We start from the raw sequence: 23,897 nt of genomic DNA, 5'->3' as shown, positions 1-23,897 counted from the left end.
GGGATATGAAGGAGATGTTGATTGGTTTCCATCATGAGAAAACACTTTACCACCAGTGATAAGGTTTCTGGTGACATGATCCAACTAAGTAAACATATAAACAAAAATGGTTTGCTGACACGAATCAAAACTTATCCAAACACTGGGAGCAAATATTTTGTTATATAAATGCTTGATTTAACAAGAGGAGTACAATGTGCTGAACTTTTCAAATGACTCTCATATTTTCAAATTTAATTTGCTATCATTTAAAATTATACCTAAAAAGCTGAAATATTCTACCTGCTCTATAGGTTTTTCCGATGAGAATAAAATCCATTTTCCAGTTTACTGCCTATTTTCATAGTTTGCCTTTTTTATTTCTGATCTGCATGGCAAATCTGTTACAACAACCTGCCTGCTTGACCAAGTGGTCAGCTTACCCACTCTCCAAACAACAGGTTATGGGTTTGAATCCTGCCATGGACATGGGTATTTGTGATTGTCCTTGGGTGGGAGATAAATTTCATCGTCCAGTGTAAGACCACCTCCCTGCTTTTATGTGTTTGGTCTCCAGAGCAGGCTTTCAACTATGTAAAAATAAATAAAAAAATTACAAAAAAATATATACAATAGATACAAATGGAAAAAAAAAATCCTTAATCCACCCACAGTACAAATATACTATAGGTTTACTAATAAACCTTCGAGGGTGGGAACCACATAAAAAAAGCTGAGCTAAACATCTCCAATTTTGATATCTGGTTTAAAGCTACCTTCCTTTATACAATATGTGTGCTTGCCTTACACTGGATTTTGCATCAACTTATCTTTCTGTACTTCTTTCAATTCTAACCACTAGCTTACAACTTAAATATAGGCTTTATATTACTGTATATAAAGTCCTATTTATACCGTGCATAATGCTTTAAACAACAGCTCAAAAGTTCAGCAGTACCTTGTCATATCTGTTTTCCAGATTTACAAAACTTAAATAAAAGCTTTTATTATATTCTCACGATTTCTCAACTATCTTCTGGCCTGGTTGGCTGAGTGGTTAGCACATTTGCTCCACAGACAAAAGGCTGCGGGTTTGAATCCAAGCGTGGGCATGTTTGTGATTGTCTGTGAAAATACTAGTGGTCAGCAGTAGATGGCATTGGTGTAGATGAGGCGGTTGGTGAAGACAGACAGTTGTAGAGTAGGTGCCCTCCCTCGATGAGACTTTGGACTCCCTGGAGGTGTCATGTAATAATAATAATAATCTGCCTTACAGTAAAATTCTGATTCCACTAACCTAGTCTGCTAGTCCTCAAGCTTTCTATGCAATAATTTTTTTTAGCGACTGCTCAAAGTATGCTTGTATAAGTCTTACCTGAACATTTAGTAAGTGAAATTCTCTATAATTCTCTGAGGGACTTTTATTTAGGAACTTTCAATATAATTTCTTTTCTGAGACTGCCTCTAATTTCTTGGGTCTACAAATGAAGTTCAGATTTTTTCTAACCCATAAGCGACTGCACCACATGCTTTTCTGCCTGAATCGATCATTTTTTTCAGATTTGGCCACTGAGTCTCCAAGGTTTGGTTCCTGTTTTCAGACTTCAGTTTTTTTTTCAATAATATTAGCATATTTGAGTCTATAGTTTGCCTATAAAAGTTGCTCAGCTTTGATTATTTTAAATGTTATTTCACATTTTTCAATATGATGATCGTTTTTATCCTGCTCAAAACTCCTGTATACTTATACTCTTGTATCTTATACCACTGTGTACATATCACTATCAACAATAACACAGACAATATAAGTATGATTTCTTGTGCATAAATTAAGACACAAAAATGCCCGAATTAATTTCAAATTAATTCAGTCAAATTAATTTTTCTAAAGTGTTTTTATATGTTTCTTTCATTTTGTACTGCATCATTTAGAACCAGTTTTTGTTTTTTCTTTGTCAGCTGACCACTGAAGTTACTCAAAAAATTCCTCTACTTATTCCTTAGTGGAACAATAAGCATTGAAATTTTCCCATGTCACTCTACTTCAAAATACCTAACATTCGAAATTCATTTTTAGTTGGCATTGAATGCTATAGTCATCCATTCCTTTCCCTGATCACTGTTATCTGAGTATTACCTTTTATAATTATTCATAATCACACCTTTCGATCTTCATTTTGATAACATCAATTATGCTGGCATATAATTTCTGCAGCAAGTTCTGCTTCTTTTGTATTGATAGTGTGTCTATCTTATATTATGTCTTATTAATATCTCAATTTCTCAATAACTACACAAGTCTCTTTTTCCACAGATGAAAAAAAAAATTTTTAGACTTATTAAAAATATATATATATATATATATATATATATATAATATACATGAATCTTACCCATAAAAGGCTGTTAGCCTATAGAATATTATTACCATGAGTGAGATTAGATTAAATAATTTGGAAACCATTCTCTAGAGACTAAAAATGGAACTTTTCCAAGTCTCCAATAAGCAGATAACTTTAATTCCAATCACTTCATGAAAGAAGAAAGAAGAAATTAACGAAGAAATTAAAAAAAGAAGACAGATGAAAGAAGAATTAACATTCTTCTTTCATCTGTCTTTTTAATCGTTATAGTTTTAAACTGATTTCCACATTGCAAATGCATCCACAATAATGCATTAACCTTAAGATTATGAAACCCATGTCTTTCCATTAGCTGTTTTTTTCTCTCTCTCTCCCAAGGATGAATTTAGAAATAGTCAATATTGCAAAAATCTTCTCTTTTCTTTCTATAAGCATTACAGATGTAAGAAAATAATTCAATTTTTATAGTTTTTATTATTACAAAATAATTCAATAATGATAAACATTTAATGATTTGAGTCTCACATCTAGTTTTCATATTGTTAGCAATATCAATATGGTGTAAAGACCAGGATAATCTTTAAAGGAACCTGTGGCATAACTATAAAATAACAAAAATTACATGATAACCACAGTAATAAACTTTAATAAAAGTACAAATATCTGCATGAAAGTAAAAATAGGTGAAAAATGTTGTGGACAAGGAAGATGTATATATACAGGGATATTACTTAGATTTTGCAAAAGCTTTAGACAGACTGCCACATGATAAGCTGTTAAATAAACTGAAATGGATGGGATTGGATACCAAACTAGTGAGTCAAATCTGTGACTAGCATGTCAGATTTCCTGAAAGAGGAAAGCCACTAGTGGGTGTGCTGGAGGGAGTCTGTATCAGGGACATTTGTTGTCCAATTTGCATATGAATTATATGGGATTGGCTTAACTGGTGATATGCAACTGTTTGAAGATGATGCAAAATGGGGAGAGCAATGCAGAGTCAAGCAGATGTAATGCCTTACAGGAGAACTTGAATAGATTCCATGAATGGGCAGGTAAGAGGAGCTATCAGTTCAATGTTGCAAAGTGTAAGGTTTTAAAATTTGATAGGCAATGATGGGATGCAAAGTACACACTTACTGGGGAAATTTTAAAGGAGATAGAAGTGATGACAGATCTGGGAGTGTTGGTGGAGGACAAAGACTTGAAATTCAGGTGCCATGTTGCACAAGTTGTGAAGTCCTCAACATTGGATAATGGCAATGCAGAGGACCTTGACATGCAGAAATAAAGATGTTATGATTCCATTATATAAGGCCTCATATGGATCATTGTGCACAGATTTGGTCAACTGGTTTTCATGGTGACAAGGATGTTAGAAAGGGTCCAAAGAAGATTCACAAAGGTGGAATGTGGAGCATGAAGACAGATTGAAAGAATGTAAATGGCAAAGCCTTGTGAATAGGAGGAGAGATGGAGGGGGGAGGGATATGATTGAGACATATAAGTTAGTAAGGAGGTGTTATCAGGTTAACATGGAAGAAATTTTTCATAGAATGGGAAGGGGGGGGTAGAACAAGAGGACATCCTTGGAAGCTATATAAAGGGGGAGGGGTGAGAGCAGAAGAATAAAGAGTAGGTTCTTTGCATGGAGAGTGGTTGGTGAGTGCAATGCATTAACTGAGTGTGTTGTAAATGTAGACGCATTGAATCAGTTTAAGGCACGGTTCGATGAGTTTGTGTGCGATATTCTGTGCCTTCCATGATGAGTCTCTGACTCCATGGAGGACAGATGTTAATAATAATAACAGTGTGTGTAAACAAGCAAATAAAAAACAGGAATACAAGGTAGATGCAACAATATTAGATTTTAATATTAAAAATAAATAATAATTATCATCATTTATACAGGTACTCCAAGGAGTCAAAAGACTCACTGCGAGAGACCCACACTATCCATTAACACAATAACAATCATACATCTCCTTAAACTTATTCACTGTTGGGGATGCTCACAACCACCTCTGGCAATCATTTCACTCATTCACCACTCTCCAAGTAAAGAACCTAGTCTCACACTCTTAGATAATTTTCACATGTGACTCCTTGTTTTCCCCCTACTTGCCAAGTATTGAAAAATTTCTTTTGTCAGTCTTATAGAATCCCTTTAGTAATATATAAGTTTCTATCATTCCCCTCTCCTCTGCCTGTGAGCTAAACTCTGCAACCCACATATCTTTAATCTCTCCTCAACAGGTGTATTTTGTTCACCCGTCTCTTGAATCCTTTCCACACCTCCTAGTTCCCTAGATGTGTAGGTGACCAATTCTGTGCAGTAGTCAACATGTGGCCCAATCATAGCCTTATAAAGAGAGATAATAACCTCCCTATCTTCTTGTCAATGTATTCTTCAATATCCAAGTAATCCTCTGAGCTATTTTGCCAACTCTTGCAATATGTCTTTTGAATATCGAATCTCTATCCACCCCCCCCCCAGATCCCTAGCCTCATCAATTTCCTGTAGTACCATCAATATGATATGAATTATGTAATCTTTCATCCCACGATGAGTCTCCGATTGCATGGAAGTCAGATATTAATAATAATCCCAAAGCACATTACCTTACATTTTACAACATTAATGACAACCACAGTCCTTTGCCTACCCACACTGCCAATTTATTTAAATCATCCTGTAAAATATGTATATCACCTTTATCAACTATTGCTCTCCCCAGGTTTGCATCACCTGCAAACAACTGAATATATAATTAATATTATATTAATATAATATTAAAGCTATTTTTGATATTTATATGAGACAAGAATCTTCCAAACCTTTGGGAGAGGGATAAAGAGAGAATCATTCTGCTTCAGGTAAGACAGATGTAAAAGGCTTCACAACTTTCTTTGAAAAGGCAATCATCATCATCAAATTCCTGACATTTACCTTCAAGGAAGGCGTACAGGATATGATAGTACTACATGAAAAATTTACATCATTACTAACTTCCTATCTACAATTTTCTTCCAAATCAATCTATTACCTGTCAAGGCTTCAACATTGTCAGATCTTATATTTCTATCTTCTAAGGTACTTTTTAACCGTATCAATCGACCTATGTCTTGGTCTTCCTCTGGGCCTTTTTCCTGCCAACCTGGCGAAAAACACTTCTTTTGCTAATCTTTCCTCTCTCATTCTGTTTAAGTGACCATAGCACCAGAGATTAGCTCTGCTAACACATTCTTTGATGCTAGCAATGTCAAGTTCTTTCCTAATATCCTCGTTTTTAATACAACATTGCTATTTGCTATCTGTTCACGCCTCTATTCTTCTCAGGACTCTCATATCTGTGGTCTCTAGTCTTTGGTCAAGTGTTTCACTTCTGACCCAGCTCTCAGATCCATAAGTTAAAACTGGTTTGAACACTGTCTTGTATACAGCTAATTTAGTATTCTGACTAATTTTTCTCTTATTCCATATGAATTTATTCAACTGACTTCCTACCATACCAGGTTTGTTGATCCTGTTGTCTATTTCCATATTTAATTTACCATCTTCACTAAAAATCATGCCTAAGTTGCTGAAATGTTTTACTTGTTCTATAGGTTCTCCATTCACAATGCAGTTGATATTTTCAATACATCTGCCTATTTTCATTGTCTTTATCTTGTTACTGCTAACCTTCATACCATATCTATTACAACAGTTATTCAATTTAGTCAGGGAATCTTGCAGACTTCTAGCAGATTTTTTTAGAAGTATATTATCGTCCGCATAAAGCAAATAGCTGAGATTATCATCTCCAATTTTGATATCATGTTTAATACCACTATCCTTCATAATGTGATCCATACAGATAAAGAATAACAAAGGGGATAACGTACATCCTTGTCTCACACCAGATTTAACATTAAACTATCTTCCTGTACTTCCTTCAATTCTAACTGCTGACTTATAACTCAAATAAAGACTAAGTATTGGTTGATATAATGCCCCACTGACACCATACAGCTGTAGCGTTTTGAATAGCTTCTCTCTTGGCACCTTGTCATATGCTTTTTCCATATCTACAAAACTTAAATACAGAACTTTGTTATATTCCCATGATTTCTCAACTGTTTGTCGTAAATTGAAAATCTGATCCTGACAGCCTTTATTTGGCCTGAATCCAGCTTGTTCTTCACCAAGCTTCTCTTCCACAATCCTGCTCAAATTTCTCAAGTATATTGGCATAGATCTTACCAGAGACACTCAAAGAGAAATAACTCAGTAATTCTCACATTCAGTTTTATTTCCCTTTTTATATATGGGTACTATGAGAGCTCTACTCCAATCATCTGGAATTCGTTCTTCTGTCCAGACCATCTGAACTATAAGACTTTTATACCTCCATACTTGAGCATTTCTGGTCAAGTATCATCTACTAAACCTGCCTTTCCACATTTCAAACTTTTGATGGCTTTTTCTACTTCAAGTATGGATATGTATTCCTCATTGCATGCCTGGTCAGTGTTTTTTTTTTTTTTTTTTATCACTGTGCTATCATCACTGCTAGTTTCATTTAGCAATTTTTCAAAGTAATTACTCCATACATCAAGGATATCTTTTTCTCCAGTTTTCATATCACCTTTATCATCTAATTTCTTTTTCAGCACTCTTTCCTCCATTTCTGAGCTTCTTCAACAACCTCCAGAATATCTCGTCCCATGAATTTTGTTCAGCTAGTTTTACACAGTGTTTAGCTTTCTTACATTTGTCTCTGTATTCTCTAAGAGCACAAGCTGACTTATTTGCCAGGAACTTTAATATTCTTTTTTCTTTTCCTTCACTGCCTGTTTATCTTCCTGTGTCCACCAAGGAGTTCTGAAAAGGCAATCATATTTAAAACTAATTCTGTGGAGAAGACCACAGTATACTGTGGGATGAAGCTCGCTTTCTCCGTAGCAGTTTTAATTATGAATGCCTTTTCAAAGAAAGTTGTGAAATCCTTTTCGACCATTCCATTTCAACATTGGCCTTACCCGAATTGGAATGATTGTCTCTCTCTCTCCCAAAAATTTGGGAGATTCTCATCTTATTGAAAATATAAAAAATAGTTTTAATATTATTTATTTTGAATATTACTTTCTAGCACTTAGCAACTGTTTTTAATTGGTAAACTGATTGTTGTATAGACCTTGTATTCCTGTTCTTTGGTTTGCTTGTTGTTTCCATGCACTGATGCACTCTTATTTTCAGTTCAAAATATTTGTACTTTTATTAAAGTTTATTATTGTGGTCATCATGTAATTTTTTTTTTGTGTTTTTTGTTTAATGCATGACTAGGCTGAAGCGTAATGATTGTGGATGAATGAAGAGTAATGTGTGTTGAACAAGCTAATAGTGATGGATGTAGAAATATTTATTATATCTAGCTCTCACCTAGCCAAAAATTAATTGTTGCATGAAAGAGGATTCTAGCATACAGATGAATATAAGGATTAATGAATATGACCAGCCACAAAGATTATAAATGCAGCACGTTACAACCCAGTACTCTTAATTATGACCTAGTGATGACACTCTCATATATGTATTGACCAACAACATGCTGTTGTGATAAAAATTTGTACTACTATCTGAATGCTACATTCACTTTTTCATTCATTTCACATTCATTTTTTTAAACTCTGATTTAATGAACTTGTGTATAATGGGATTATTTTATATTCTGTTTACATCAACTTCATTTGGAAGTGTTGCCGAGTGTTCAAAGTCAGAAATTAACATATTATATATCTAAAACCAGACAAAAACAAAAGAATGACAAGATGTATATACAAATTTAATGTAATTTATGTAACAATAACAACAACAAAATAATAATAATGATAAATAGTCTATCTACCTTGCATAGCTTTATACTGCAAAGGTGTGATATGCTCAAACCCAGGAGCTGGAACATCCCAATATGCAGAGGCTTTTCGTCTACGTGATCGTGCATCCTTACTAAAGTTCCTGAAAATATTATTCATAACATGAAAATTAATTTTACAAAATTAATATTATCAAGTATTTTATAAAAGTATTAATAAAATATATATGTTTTTGACTCTACTGAGTAAACTATCACTTATAGAATAAGAGTTTATGAAGTATGCTATAATAACCATCATCGTGATTGGCTGAATCGACAGAGAATCCATCTTCCAACTAGGATGTGGATTCAAATTCCACTGTAGCATAAAAGTTTCAGAATGTGCTTAGGTTGGTAGATGAATTTCACTGCCTTACTTACTGGAAACTTGAAGTAGTTCAAAAGAGATATATATCCCAAGGACAGAATTTACATAAAAACACTATCACTGGACATTCATAAAGTTTCAACACTCATAGTGGAATAATCATTAACTGACACCATTGCCCTTAAATTTATTCAACGTAAATGCATTCACCATACTAATTAGCAAAGTATTCTAACATCCAGATAATTCTTGTTTCACTCCATTTCCTACTTATTGGGAAAGGGGGATGCTTTATAGTCACTCCATAAGATCTACCATTAAATTAAACCTCTTGGATACTATTCATGAAATGACATAACTCATATCTTCACTGGTCTCCCTTAAACTGACACCAATGATGATATGACATAATTGCCTCTTCATTGCCAAGCAATTATATTCTTGTTTAATCCTTTAACAAAGACTAGGCAAACAAAGCTTGCAAATCAAGTATCTTCATGACTAAGTTACTTGTATATAGAGGCTTTGACTTCACATGAATTGGTCATAACTTTTGTCCAACACTATTCCATCCCTATCATATCCAGATGGCTTTATTGTATCATCACCCACAGAAAAAGCCAATTTCCTAGATTCACACTTTGCCTCTAATGCATGCAAAATTGATAATGGTAAATGCCCCCCCCCCCAACCGTTCCAGATGTCCAATATGCAATGCCCTATATCCTTCTGTCAGAAAGAGAACAGAAAAATATTGTCCAAATTAGACAGAAAAAAGTCTCCTAGTCCTAAAGGTTCGTGCACCAGAACTGACTTCCACCTATGTTGCCTATATATTGTTAAATCTTGAATAGAAGGAATTTTAGTAAAATAATACCTACTGTTCAGATTTAACAAGTATTGAAAATCCTGCTAAAATACTTGTCTGTTAATAAGAGAAATTGAGTGTAAATGAAATATCGTTAATGTCTTTTCCTTTAAATTTTGAATATTGAAATTATCGAGTGTTTTGTATGAGAAAAATGGAAATTGTATATGTGGTGAATTGTGCATAAGTATACCAAGGTCAAGCTAACGTCCCAGACAAATTAAGAGGATTAATTTGTGATCTGAGGCTAACACAAACGCAAAAGTCAACGTTGCATTTCGATGGGAAACTGTTGAAATGCAACGATATTGGGTACAGGGTATCGAGGTGCCGAGTGGACGATGATGTAAGAGCGGGAAGGTCATCGGAGCCATATATATAGAAGTTTACAACGCCAAAAGAGGGCTTTTTTTCCTGTGAATTCCAGAGAGTTGAAGTTCCAGTACGGTCAGGAGTGGAGCGTCCGAGTGCAGTTATGTGGTCAAGTAGAATTCTGATGTGAGATTTAGGACTCCGGACGGCAATGAAATCAACGTAACCCAAGGAGAATATGCAGAAATACGAGGTCGGACAAAAGCAGCTTCGCTTCACAAGGATCATAGGCAATGAATCGTGACCGTGTGCCCAGACCTACATACAAGAAGCAAAGGCCAGAGGAATGTAGCAGCAAAGGAAACTCGTCTAGGAAGAAACTGATGTGAAGTTATAAGCCACAGGAATTCAAAAGATGTTCGAAAGTAAAAGCCAGAGAGATCTAACTTCACTACCAAGTAAGAACTTTCCATATGTCTAATAGGAAGAAAATGAGTAAAATATTTGTGACAGTGAATGAAAATTAACTGGAATTGTACCTTATGTAGTAATGCAGGACTTCAGGAACTATACCACTGGATGAGATCTATTACTCTGTGCCAGAGAACATAGCTATAGAGTGTAATTCTAGAATCTGATGTTCATAGATAATTCTTGAACCTGAGTTTTATGTGATGATAGTCTAAAATAAGCTAAGTTTTAAGGGGTAAGTTTCGAGGCACGTGATCCCTGAAAAGTTCAAGATTGGTTAATGAACAGGAATGTATATATTATATTGAATTGCTTAATAGAACCTATATGCTAGACTCAGTTGAATTTATTGAATGGCAATTGTATATCTCTTTTTCTTAGTAATGAATAAATTCTTTTCTTATCAAACAAATAACTTGCCTGACCACTAAATTCAATGCATTGCTCATAAACAGAACCTAAGCGTATGTATTTGGATATAGTCACGACTGCAAAGTGAGAACATATATGATTATAGTATAGAAATAAGATAGAGAATTAAGGATTTGGATGCTATACTGAGTGCTTTAATCTTGGATACAGAAAATTCCCTTATCCTGCAAATTTTGGTGGCACAGCTTAAACAAATAAATTTCCAAAAATTTTAATCAGATTGAGCACTAGTAATCTAACAAAGAATTTGGCTCTAGAGTTTCGCACAGTCAAGCAATATATTAGTAGGGGCCATAAGTTTGAACTACCAAGGAATAAGATTACACAAGGGTCAAAACATAACATAAGTAAATAACAAAATTTGCAGATTTTTCCAAGAAGAAGCCATATAAGAAATAATTATAAGATAAAAAAAAAATTCATAAAATAACAAAAGAAAAATTATTACAATATATATATACACACACTCTCTTACTCCACTGGTATCTATTCCATAGCCTGGAAACTGGACAATGTTCAACCCATTCCCAAGAAGGGTGACAAATCCCTTTCATCAAACTACCACTCTAATCTTACTCACCTGAGTCCTGTCTAAAGTAATGGATAAAAACATCAATTCCCAACTCCTACACTGCTTTGATGGCACCCAACTAATAAGCGACCACCAGTATGGATTCCATCACTGCCAATCAACAGGAGATCTACTCATATATATCACCCATCTCTGAACAGCCGTGGAGAAGTTAGGTGAATCTCAAGTGGTTCACTTGATATCTCCAAAACTTCTGATCAGGCCTGGCACAAAGGCTACGACTAAACAAACATCTTTCATTTGGTCTGTCTTAGGACATACATTATGTGTGATCATGGAGGGTTCCTTATCCTCTCACCATTCAACTAATGCTGGGATTCCATAAGGTTCTGTTCTCTTACCAAACCTCAATGAGCTACTTAAATTGACCTCCAATCCAATATGATGTTTTACAGATGATAGTACATTGCACTCCTCCCATCATTTGATAAACCTTACTCTACACAAATCACCTCAACCACCACAACCTCAATTCTGATCTCCAAGCTATCCTCCAATGGAGTTCAGATAACCTCGTCAATTTCAATGCCAACAAAATTCAGTTCTGGCTTATTTCTCAAAAAACATTTTCTCCCAATATTACAACACACTTTGACAACACTCGAATTTCCAGACAAGATGAGATTTCTCTTCTTGGAATCACCTTGACATCTGGCATAAACACATTACAACCATTGCCTCCTCAGCTTCTAAAAAACAAGGATTTCTCTTTTGCTTAAAATGCTACTTCATCTCTGAACAACTGTTAACCTTATACAAATCACAAATTTGCCCAGCTATTGAATACTACTCTCATATTTGGAGTGGAACCAATAAAGCTCCCTCGAAATACTTGATGCAATACAGAGGAGGACAATTAGATTGATTGTGAGGGTTGTTTGAAAAGTTTGGTAAATTTCCAATAGACAGTGACACAATTTGTTCATTCAGTATCAGCACGTATCATCTTTTTCATGATCCCTGGCAAAATTTTAGCCACGTGCAATGTGTAGTTCTCGCTTGGCAAACATTTAAATGACCATGTTTGCATTTTTCATAAAAATGGAGAAAAACACTTTTATTTGAAGCAGTGGACAGCTACGCAGATCAAAGCCAAGTTAAATGCAGTTCATGGGGACTCTGCACCAGCATTAAAGACTATTTATTTTTGGATAAATGAGTTTAAACGTGGTCATAAGTCCATCGAAGATAAAGCACACTCCGTACGCCCAACTGAGGTCACTACGAAGGAAATGATTGACAAAATTCATAGTATCGTTATCGAAGACCGCTCAGTGAAAGTGCGTGAGACTGTAGGCATCTCAACTGAATGGGTGTATAATATCCTGCACGAAAAATTGCACATGAAAAAAGCTGTGTGCATGATGGGTGATGCAATTGTTGACTGCCAATCAAATATGATTGCAAAAAGACATTTCAATGCTGTGTTTGTTGATGCTTAATCTCAATTCACAGGATTTTTTGCATCAATTCGTGACTGTAGATGAAACTTGGATCCACCACTACACACCTGAGTCCAAGTAGCAGTCAAAACAGTGGACAATGCCTGGTGAAAGAGCACCGAAAAAAGTGAAGAATGTTTTTTCAGCTGGGAAGGTGATGGCCATTTTTTTGGGGATTTCCAAGAAATTATCATGATAGACTATTTGGAAAAAGGTAAGAAAATAACAGGAGTCTATTATGTGTCAATGCTGAATCATTTAAAAGAAGAACATGAAGAAAAAAGTGCTCTTTCATCAAGACAATGCACTATCCCACACATCAGACATTGCAATGAAAAAACTGCATGAATTGAGGTTCAAATTGGTCCCACATACACTGTATTCTCCGGACTTGATCCCGTGTGACTTCTTGTTCCCAAACTTAAAAATTTGGCTCAGTGGAAAAAAAATTTTCTCCGAACGAGGATGTCAATGATTATTCTTGACAAATCCAACTTTCTCGCTGGACTCTGGAAACTCACTCGACCAAATGTGTACACCTCGATGAAGACTATGTTGAGAAATGGTGATTTTTTACCAAAAAAATGCATTTAACTTTTTTTTTTACCAAACTTTTCAAACAACCCTTGTAATAACCCATCTCTTACCAACTCACTCCTCCCACTTTCACATATTCATATTCTATATGTGTATTCTAGAAGCTCCACGTGTTCCAACTAAATCCGTTGGAACACGTGCAGCTTCATTCCTTCATAGTACACCTTGAAACTCACCGAACAAGTTTCTTTTCCTCCTCCTTCATCCCTACAACTGCTGTATTGTGGAACAGTCTTTCCCTTATGTGTTTCCCAAGGAATACAATATACAGGCTGTTAAATCAAACGTAAAGAAGTTTCTCCTTACACAAACCATTATCCATACATGGTACTAATGTACCATAGGTCGATTAACCTTCGTGTATGGGCTCAGCATAAAAAATTGCCTCAGTATCCAATAATACAATGCACAGATGTGTACACTTCTATGCATTATGGGAAGCATCACTACCCAGACTAGTTTCAACCTATAGTGATGTTTCATCAGCAGAAGCCAGATCCAGAAAGATATTATTATTACGGGCAACTCCAAGGAGTCCTTAGACTCAACGAGGGCGTCTAAGGACTAACATCATGTCAAGTACAACTATTCAGCTTCTACACATTATTCATCATACTTTGCCTTGAACTCATTTACAGTCATGGCGCCCACAACAGACTCTGGCAACTTATTCCACTCATTCACCACTCTCCAAGTAAAAAACCTAGTTCTAACACTTTTGCTAACCACACTCTTGCCCAGTTTCCATGGATGGCCCCTAGTCCTCCCACCACCGCCAGACCTGTTCTGAAAAATATCCTCTGAATTAATCTTATAGAAACTCTTCAGTAATTTGAATGTCTTAATCATATCATCTCTTTTCCGCCTATCAACCAATTTCTGCAACCCACAAATCTTCAACCTGTTCTCATAAGATTCATTCCATAGACCTGCTATCATTTTGGTCACTCGTGTCTGGATCTTCCCTACCTCCTCCCCATCAAGAAGAAATCCTGGTGCCCAGATCTGGGCACAGTAGTCAAGATGGGGTCTTATCAAGGCTCGGTACAGAGGAACAATAACTTGCTTGTCTCTGTTCGTCAAAATATTCTTCAGTAACCAAGTGATTTGATGAGCTGATTTAGCCACTTCTGCAATGTGCCTCCTAAACTTCAACTCCCTATCCACCAACACTTCCAAATCCCTGTCCTCATCAATCTCCTGGAGTACAGTTCCACCAATGTGGTATACTGCTGCTAATTTTTTTTTTCACCCCAAAATGCATAACCTTACACTTTGCCACATTAAATTGACATCCATTCCCCTCACCCAGTCCTCCAATCTATCCAAATCATCCAGCAAAATTTTGACATTATGTGCATTCACTATTGCTCAACCCAACTTTGCATCATCAGCAAACAAATAAATAGTTCCTCTCAAATCCTTTCCGATATCGTTAATGAACAAATTAAATAGTAGTGGTCCAAGAACAGAGCCCTGCTGCACACCACTAGTCGTAGGCCGTCTTTTGGACTCTACTCCTGAATAAACTACTCTCTGATGCCTCTCCATCAACCACCCTTCTATCCATCTCGCCAACCTTATATCGATTCCCATATACTGCAGTTTACTGATTAGAATTCATGTGGTATCCTGTCAAAGGCATTAGCAAGGTCCAGCAGTATCACTGTAAACTCATTACCCTTATCCAGTTCAGCCGTCACTGTGTTATAAAACGTGAGCAAATTACTGAGGCATGATCAACCCTTCACAAAACCATGCTGTCCCCCATACAGTATCCCGTTATCGTCTATCCATTCCTGTATTTTTCCCTTGACTACTTTCTCCAAGACCTTGACAATGACTCCTGATATGCTAATCGGTCGGTAATTTGCAACAGTAGTCTTGGAATCTCCTTTATGCAGTGGTACTATTTTCCCCTCTTTCCACCCCCTCGGGACTAACCCAGACCTGAGACTCAATTTAAACAAAATGGTGAAGGGCACTGACAATTCTTTTGCTGCTTCACGTAAGACCCGAGCTAGTATACCATCCAATCCCACAGATGTATTCACATTAAAGTTTTGTAATATACTATTCACCTCAATTCCCATATAAGCTATTGGTTCCTTCATTCCTGCAATAACACAATCTGGATGATATACTCTTGCAAAGTTCTGGCTCAGTAATTCCACTATATCAACTAATTCAGTTGCCTCCCTACCATCAGAATTCCTTAAAATCATTCTGCCGTATACATTTTTTCTTTTACTTGCAGCATATTGAAAACTCTGTTTGGGATTCTCTTTAGCTTGCATGGCTAATTTCCTTTCATAATCTGCTTTTGCTTTTTTTTACCACACTCGTTACCCTTCTGGCCTGTGCTTTATACTGTTCGTGTGCCTGCAGGTCACCTTTCTTCTTAAATTCCCTCCACAGTTTCTTTTTTTTTGCAGCTCAAGCTTAATGGTGTTATTCATCATTATTCATCCATTTAACTCCTACTTGATTTACTATCCGGACTCTAGGTATACAGTTAGCCATTACCTCCTTCAAACGCTTCTTTACCACTTCCCACGCCCTATCAACCTCCAGCCCTTGCAGTTTTACATGCCATGGCACTGAACCAAGCAATCTCCTAAGCCTGTCATACTTACCAGCCCAGTAATTCCACATGTACCCTTTTGAAAATTGAAAATTCCACACATTTAGCCACCTCCCAGGTCAAGCACATTTGAATCAAGCAACCTTATGATCACTCTCATCAATTGGTGACAACGTGGTCATATTCATTACAGTCAAATTCTCAGATGCAATTACTAGGTCAAGCACTCTCGAACCCCTAGTATATTCCATTACATGCTGTCTCAGGTAGTTATCCCTTAATAACTGCATAAAATCCAATTCCTTCCTTCCATGTGTCCTCTCCTCCTTCCAATCAATGTTACCATAGTTGAAATCCCCCATAATAATTATCCTCCTTCTGCATTTATTTGTCTATGCATACTATCTCCACCATCTATTCCATCACCTGGTCTATAGCAGCACCTAACTGTATATTTTGTTCCATTAGTCACAATCTCACACCAAATAGCCTCAAATGTGTGCTCTCTTCACTATCCTGCAGTTCAACTTCAATTCTCCTTGGCTGCAGTTCATCAGCTATCATCAATAACACTCCCCCCCCATTCTTTTCTCTCTGTCCCTCCTGAACACACTATACCCTTCACAATGTATCCCACTAGCTATATCATCTTCTGTCAGCCATGCCTCACTAATGCCAATAACCTGTGGCCAGGAAGAGTCAACCAACGCCAAAAATTCTTCCTTCTTGTTCCTAATACTCCTGGCATTAGTATACATGAAGTGCAGAAGCCTGTTAGTCCCACCGCTAACTATCCCATTCTGATTTGTTGTCCTTCGTACTAGCTCAGGCATATTATACGCATTCTTACACTCAAATACCTCACTGATGTCTGCATATCTCCCCCCCCCCCCAATAGCTCTAGTTTCCCTGATTCTGCATATCCACTTTCACTTCATTCAGCAACACTTTTTGCAGTCTCCACACACCAAACCCATTCAGATGCAAACCATCCATCTTGTATAAGTCCTTTTGCCCATCAAACTCACTCCACATGTCCACAAATTCCACACCACTCCTCCTGCATAACCTGCACATAAAGTCATTTGCAATTATGGCCCTGCTCCTCAACTCTTCTCTGTCATACTGCAGCAACAGACTCACTATCTTAACTCTCTCAATCTTTTCTTTTTTTTTTCTTTTGCTACCTCTAGTAATTCCTTCAGGTCCTCTCTCATAGCAAATTTTTCACCTTTTAAATCATTCGTTCCTACCACTACTATCATTTCATTCACCCTCTACTTTCGCGGTCTAATAGCCTCACTTGCATCCTTAATTTTTGCACCCAGTAAGAGTGATTTTATCGAACTCTCATCTATTACACCTCTTACTAGTGAATCACCATACAACACTCGCTCCTTCATTTTCCTTTCACTCCTGATCATGCTCTCATTTTTCTTATCACACATTCGCTTCTTTCCATTAGCTGATGCACTCAGTAAACAATTTTGTAATCGTTCCAGCTGCCGCTTTGCCCTGTGTATCACTCTGCACAATCGTGCGATCTCCCTCATTGCGACTAACTCATTTTTTTTATCACTCAAACCATTCTCATGCTCTGTACTTTCACTCTCACCCTCAACACCGCTCTCAATGCTATCTAGCACAATATCGCAAATTTCTATCATATCACTATTTTCTATCACATTATGGCTTTCATCTATTACATCAATCTCGCAACTTGAGAAACACTTCAAATCCTCCCATTCCTGACACTTCGCACCACTATCATTATCGAATCAAACTCAAGTCGCTCTCGGAAAAGCATACAGCCCACAGACGTTACACTGAATGAACTCCCCTGGGTTAAATTTATTCAACAAAGATGCCGATGATTTGGACGCTATTGCCTTTCTTCTCATTGGTGCTATGTGCAACACTACGTATGTATCTTACCAAAATACTAATTTAACACCAATTAAAACAAACTTTTTATGCTAAACAGATTAACTCCACAATATACTATAATTCTAGCACAATTATTAACTGATAACGCTATTTTTTTAAAAACTAAATAACTTATCTTTCGCAGCTCTTCAAACGTAGTCCTACCATCAACGCGCCCCCTCAAGATATCAAGGTTAAATTAACACGTTCATGTCAGAGCAAGAGAAAACACTGTCCCCTGCAGAAATTTTGTGCTTGCGTTTTGGCATATGCACTTCGTATCATGACATTTCCTTAATTGTAACCAAATCTGTATGGGGGGGGGATGTTTGTTTTAGGGTGTGAGAATGGGAAATATAAAGAAAACAACAAACGTGACTAAAAATCCTTTTATTACTGGCAAGCAAATTATTAATTATTAGTATTGTCCTCCTTAATGGTATCTCCACCTTGATGCACACTAGGGAGTCCCTACCAGTAGCTTTGCTACCGCTAGTGGTGCATGCAAACCTTCTTACTGCATCAAGGTGGAGACCCAGGTCGAGAGATACCCTGGTCCTCCAGGATGGAAGGGGAGGTTGTGTAAGGCTGGTTACCTTACTAAGTAAAAAATGTCTAACTCAGACACTGGAACTGGAAAATTCATTGGACCGAAACAACGGAAAATGACCAAGAAAGAATAAAGGTAAACAATTAGGAATCTCAGACATTTTAAAAGTAGCCATGTGGAATGTGCAAAAGCATAACAACAAAGGAATTATAATTGGTAAAACAACTAAAAACTAAAAATATTAATATAGCCATGATAACAGAAACAAAAAAGAAATTAAAGGGAACAAAAGATAGAGATGGTTTTACTAAGCTATATAGTGAGTTGACCAACATATCAGAGCTTCTAGTGATGGGGCCATTTGAATCAAAAATAAATGGAAAAATAGAATACAAAAGTACAATTTCGTAAATGATCAAATTATAACAGTTAAATTTTAACTGTTATAATTTGATGCTACCTAAATATCATAAGAATATATGTCCTAAATATCACAAGACTATATATTAATAGTGGGAGATCTTAATGCTAGAGTTGGAAATAATCCAATCCAACAATGGTCAAGAATGATTATACTTGTATACTTTCAATAATTTTAAAATAACCAATTTCAAAAAAAAGAATAGAAATAAATATACTTGGATGGCAGAGGGACAAGATCTATAATTGATTACATCATTACTAATCAGAAACTAGCTTGTGAGAGATGTGCATGTTCACAGAGGAAGTGAAATATTTTCAGATCATTACTTAGTAGTCTCTAAAATAGAAATACTAACAAAATGGAGAAAGGAAGTAAATAAGAAAAAACAAGAAATGGAACAAGTATACAAAGTATGTATATTACAAGAAGAAAGCATTAGAATGCTATATCAATCACGATTAACAGATTACCTAAAAGAAGTCCAAATCAGTGAAGATATAGAAGAAGAATGGAAAACTTTAATAAAGATAATCCATAAAGTAACCTCTGAAGTACTTGGAAAGAAAAATAAAAAATTAAAAAGCAAAACATTAAAAATCTGAAACAAATACAGAAAATGCAATCAAAGAAAAACAAATAGCATAGAAATCACTCCTTCAAAAACATACAAAGGAGACAGAAGAAATATGTAAAAACAAAAGAAATATAGCTAAAACCATAGTACAGCTTTATTAATAAAACAGAAGTAGTCACACATGGAAGACAAGACAAAAAAGGGGGGAGCCCATGGCTGTCCAATCTATGTGTTTGTATATTTTCCCTTTCCACGTGAAATATCCTGCATGTATTGTGAATTTGAATACAGTGGTATCTCGCTAATCTGAACCTCTTTAGTCCGAACCCTCCAGTAATCCGAACTGCGGTTTGAAAGAAAAAAGTTATGTATTATTATTTTGTGTACTATTATTTTATAAAATAATTATTATTTTAACTAATATTATTTATTTTATTATTATTACAGTACAGTATTTTTTTTCATACTGTGGATTGTACGGTTATACTGGAGAATACAGTAAGTACTGTATTGTCGGCATGAATCACCGCTGTCGTTAAAAACTGTGGCCTTCTAGAATTTACCAAGATAACTACGCTGATACACAAAAAGAGGAGATTCAAAATGTGCAGCATAATTTGATTAAAAATATAAATCCAGATGTTGAAATTTCACAAACAGATGTTACCGAAAGGATTACAGGTAGAACCGAAAGTGAATTCGATTTCAAATCAGATGCTGAAATTATAAATATGACGCTACAGAATGAATTAGAAGATGATGATGATGACGATAAAGAACTCGGGGAAAAAGAAAAAAAAAGTAAAACATGAAGAGGCAAGTTGACAGTTTTAATGAGTGCAAGAATGGGCTAAGCAGAATGGTTCGCCATTCCACAATATTTTATTGCTAATAAAAATACTTTTTTTGTGTATGCTATTTTGGCAAAACTTTTTTTTGTGTGTTGTGTATAAGAAAGTGATATTTTTTACGCAAATTAAGTTATGTACTGAACTACGCAATTTTATTAAATCAGAATACTCATACTCAATCAATACAGGTACATACAAATTAATTTTTTAAGTTTTACATTACAGTACAGTAGCTTTCTTTTCTATCAGTTACTTCATTTATTTACAGAATTAAATTGATGTACCATTAGAATCTGATTATTTTTGTCTTAAACGCTACTTATTGCGGTCTCTCATGGGGAAATTCGCTAATCCGAAGTTTTCACTAATCCGAATGAGCACAGTTTTTATTAGTTCGGATTAGCGAGATACCAGTGTAGTTCAAATATATTGGGGGGGAGTGTGACTTCAGTAGATTAAGGGTTTCTATTAGTGGTACATCTGTGAATAGTGAGGTGATATCAAAGCTTACTATTAAGTCTGAGCTTTTTAGGGTATGGTGTTGTAAGATGCTTTTTAGGTGGGCTGAATTTTTGACAAAGGAGGGAGAATTGTTTGTGAGAGTGGCTAGTAGCTTAGCTAAATGTCTAGCCAGTTTGTATGTGGGACTATTTATACTGTCCACAATTGGGCGTAAGGGTGTACCTTGTTTGTGAATTTTTGGTGCTCCATAGATCCTAGGTATTTTAACATGGAATGGCTTGAGTTTGTTTACTGTGTCTTTGGGCCAGGAAGTGACTTTTTTTCAATAATTTACACGCCTTATTCTTTCGAGTGTTGGTGGGATTGCGATCTATAATTTTGTATGTTGACTGATCTTGTAACAGTGTGCATTTTGTTTTCATATTCTGTTGTGTCCATCACCACGGTTGCATTCCCTTTGTCTGCTTTTGTTATGATAATCTGGCTATTGTTCTGTAGCTCTTTTACAGCAATGATTTCCTTATGCGAGATATTATTTTTGGGAGGCTTAGACTTGATTAGGATGTTGGCCACATCTAAATGTATGTTGTTAGCTATTGTTGGAGATAGGTCGCATATTCCCCGTTCGATGGACGCCATTATTTCGGCTTTTGGAACTTGTTTGGGAGTCACGGCAAAATTGTGCCCTTGACTTAAAGCACTAGTGCTTTATCAGCTTTATATAAAGCACTGGTGCTTTATCAGGTAGGTCTATATCAGCACCGATACAGAACCAATGAAATTGGAAGAACTAAAAGAAGCACTAAAGGTATCAAAAAATAGAAAATCAACCAGATTAGATGGCATAAATACAGAGCTTTGGGTTTATGGCAGAGAATACTTACATCACAGATGCTTAAAATTAATAAATAAGTGTTGGAGGAAATGTGAGATTCCATCAGATTGGTTAAAAGCTAAGGTTATATTCATATTTAAGAAAGGAGACAGAGATGATTGTGGAAATTACAGAGGAATAAGTTTATTAAATACAAGTTACAAAATTTACAGTAAAATCCTGAATAAAAGACTTAGAAATATTGGCAAACAACTCTCAGAAGAACAAAATGGTTTCAGACATGGAAGATCATACATAGACAATATTTATGTGCTAAAACAAATTATTGAAAAAAAAGGCAAGAATTTAATTTAGAGACCCATATGGCCTTTATAGATTATTAGAAGGCTTTTGATAAAATACACAAAGAAAAACTATGGAATATAATGAAAAAACAAGGATAGAAAAATACAGTTATAGTTAGATAATAAATTAACAGAAGAGATTGAAATAAATCAGGGTGTCAGACAGGGATGTAGCTTATCTTCAACTCTATTCAATATATACATATATATCGATCAGATTATGGAAAACAACACAATAAAACAAGGTATTCGGTTATCCAGAAGAACTTATCAATACAATGCTGTATGGATGATCAGATTATATTACAAGAAAATGAAGATGACCTTCAAAAATCAGTTTACGAATTAAACAAAATAAGCCAACAATGCAATTTAAAAATTTCACAAAAAAAAAAAAAGTCATGCCATTTAAAGGTTGGGATTACATTAGATCAAAAATAATTATAGAAAATAAAAGAATAAAACAGATGACACAGTTTAATTATTTAGGCTGCATAATAACATATCTAAAAGATAAAGATATAGATGAAAAAATAAACAAATTTCAGAAAATCTGTCGAATTAAAATAATGCTAAATAAAAAAACAAGATGAGAAACTCAACTAAAATTTTATAAAGTAATGGCCACTCCCTCTCTGTTATATGATTCAGAAATATGGATGGTTAAAAAGAAAGATAAAAGTAAAATACATGCTGCAGAGATGAGAGGTTTAGGAACAATTAAAAGATACACAAAATTGAACCATATAAGAAATGAAGACATCAGAAAATAAAATATTTATAACATAAATGAAAAGAAGTAGACTCTGATTATTTACAATAACTTCTTGACTCTGTGCCTTCTCAGAAAACAATAGCCTTTCTAAATGCCCAACACCAAACCCATTCAAATGTAATCCAACTTTAAACCATTCCAGCTTTCTTTCAAATTCCCTCCATAGATTTCCAAACCGAACCCCCCTTTGCCTCACACAACTCAGTCATCTTACACTATTGTCATATCTGAGCAACACGCTAACGACCATCCCAACAATTATTGTTTACCTGCTGCAACAACTTTCTCAAGTCTCTATCAATATTCTCCCCCCCCCCCAATCCACACTAAGTCGTAGGCACAAATGACTGCCACTAATTTTGATACCCACTCTAATTTATCAACACACTCTTCATATATGTTAATGCTTTCCTTCTATTCATTTACCCTAACAGTCCACAGATCTTCAATTATTCACAAACTCTACATGTGAAAAACCCGTTTCTCACTCCCTTGCTCACACTCTCCTTATACAGCTTTCAGGGATAACCTCTTGTTCTCCCCCAATCTCCCACTATTTTATGAAAAACCTCTTCAACATTAATACTATAACAACTCCTTACCAACTTGAATGTCTCTATGACATCATCCCTCTTCCTTCTATCTGCTACTCTGCAAATTGCATCGTCTCAACCTCTCTTCATATTCAAAATTCCAGAGATCAGAAAGTATTTTGGTCAATCGCCTCTGTACCATCTCTAACATCTCTTTATTCTTTTGAAAACTAGGTGACCTAATCTGTGCGCAGTAGTATACATGCGACTTTATACAATGGAACCAGAATCTCCTTACGTCTACAAATTAGTGTCCTCTGTATCATTGTCAGAATTCATTATGTTGTCCTCACAATTTTAGCAATATGACCTCTAAATTTTAGATTGTTATCTACCATCATCCCAAGATCTCTTATTTCCTCCACCTCCAACAATATATCCTCACCAAGTGTAAATTATACATTCCATCTTTGTTTTCCAAATTTTAAAACCTTAAATTCCATAAGATTGGACTGGCATCCCACTTCTGTGCCCATTCACTCAGTCTATTCAAGTCTTCTTATAAGGCTACAACATCTGCTCTATTCCTCATAGTTTGCCTCAACTTTGCACATTTGTAAACAACTGCATATCCTATTCAAATATTCCCCAATATAATTAATATACAGGTTAAACAGCAATGGCCCTACAACAGGATATTGTTCCCCCATATACAACGTATTGATACCTATCAGACAGCCAATCTCCAATCCAAT

General features: G+C 35.6%; 1 protein-coding gene across 1 annotated transcript in view; it reads right to left on the bottom strand.

Moving 5' to 3' along the window:
- LOC150105213 (splicing factor U2AF 50 kDa subunit-like) overlaps positions 1-23,897 on the bottom strand; it is a 432,010-nt gene that overhangs the window by 376,199 nt on the left and 31,914 nt on the right. The window contains exon 3 of the mRNA XM_090395532.1: positions 8,234-8,343. Within this exon, the coding sequence (XP_090251658.1) occupies positions 8,234-8,343 (110 nt within the window). The remainder of the gene's footprint in view (positions 1-8,233; positions 8,344-23,897) is intronic.

The sequence above is a fragment of the Typopeltis vanoorti genome, chromosome 7, assembly GCF_054136105.1.
Source record: "Typopeltis vanoorti isolate ZY-2024b chromosome 7, IOZ_Tvanoo_1.0, whole genome shotgun sequence".
NCBI lineage: Eukaryota > Metazoa > Arthropoda > Arachnida > Uropygi > Thelyphonidae > Typopeltis > Typopeltis vanoorti.
Note: the sequence above shows the minus strand (reverse complement) of the source record. Positions and strands in the feature narration are given on the sequence as shown.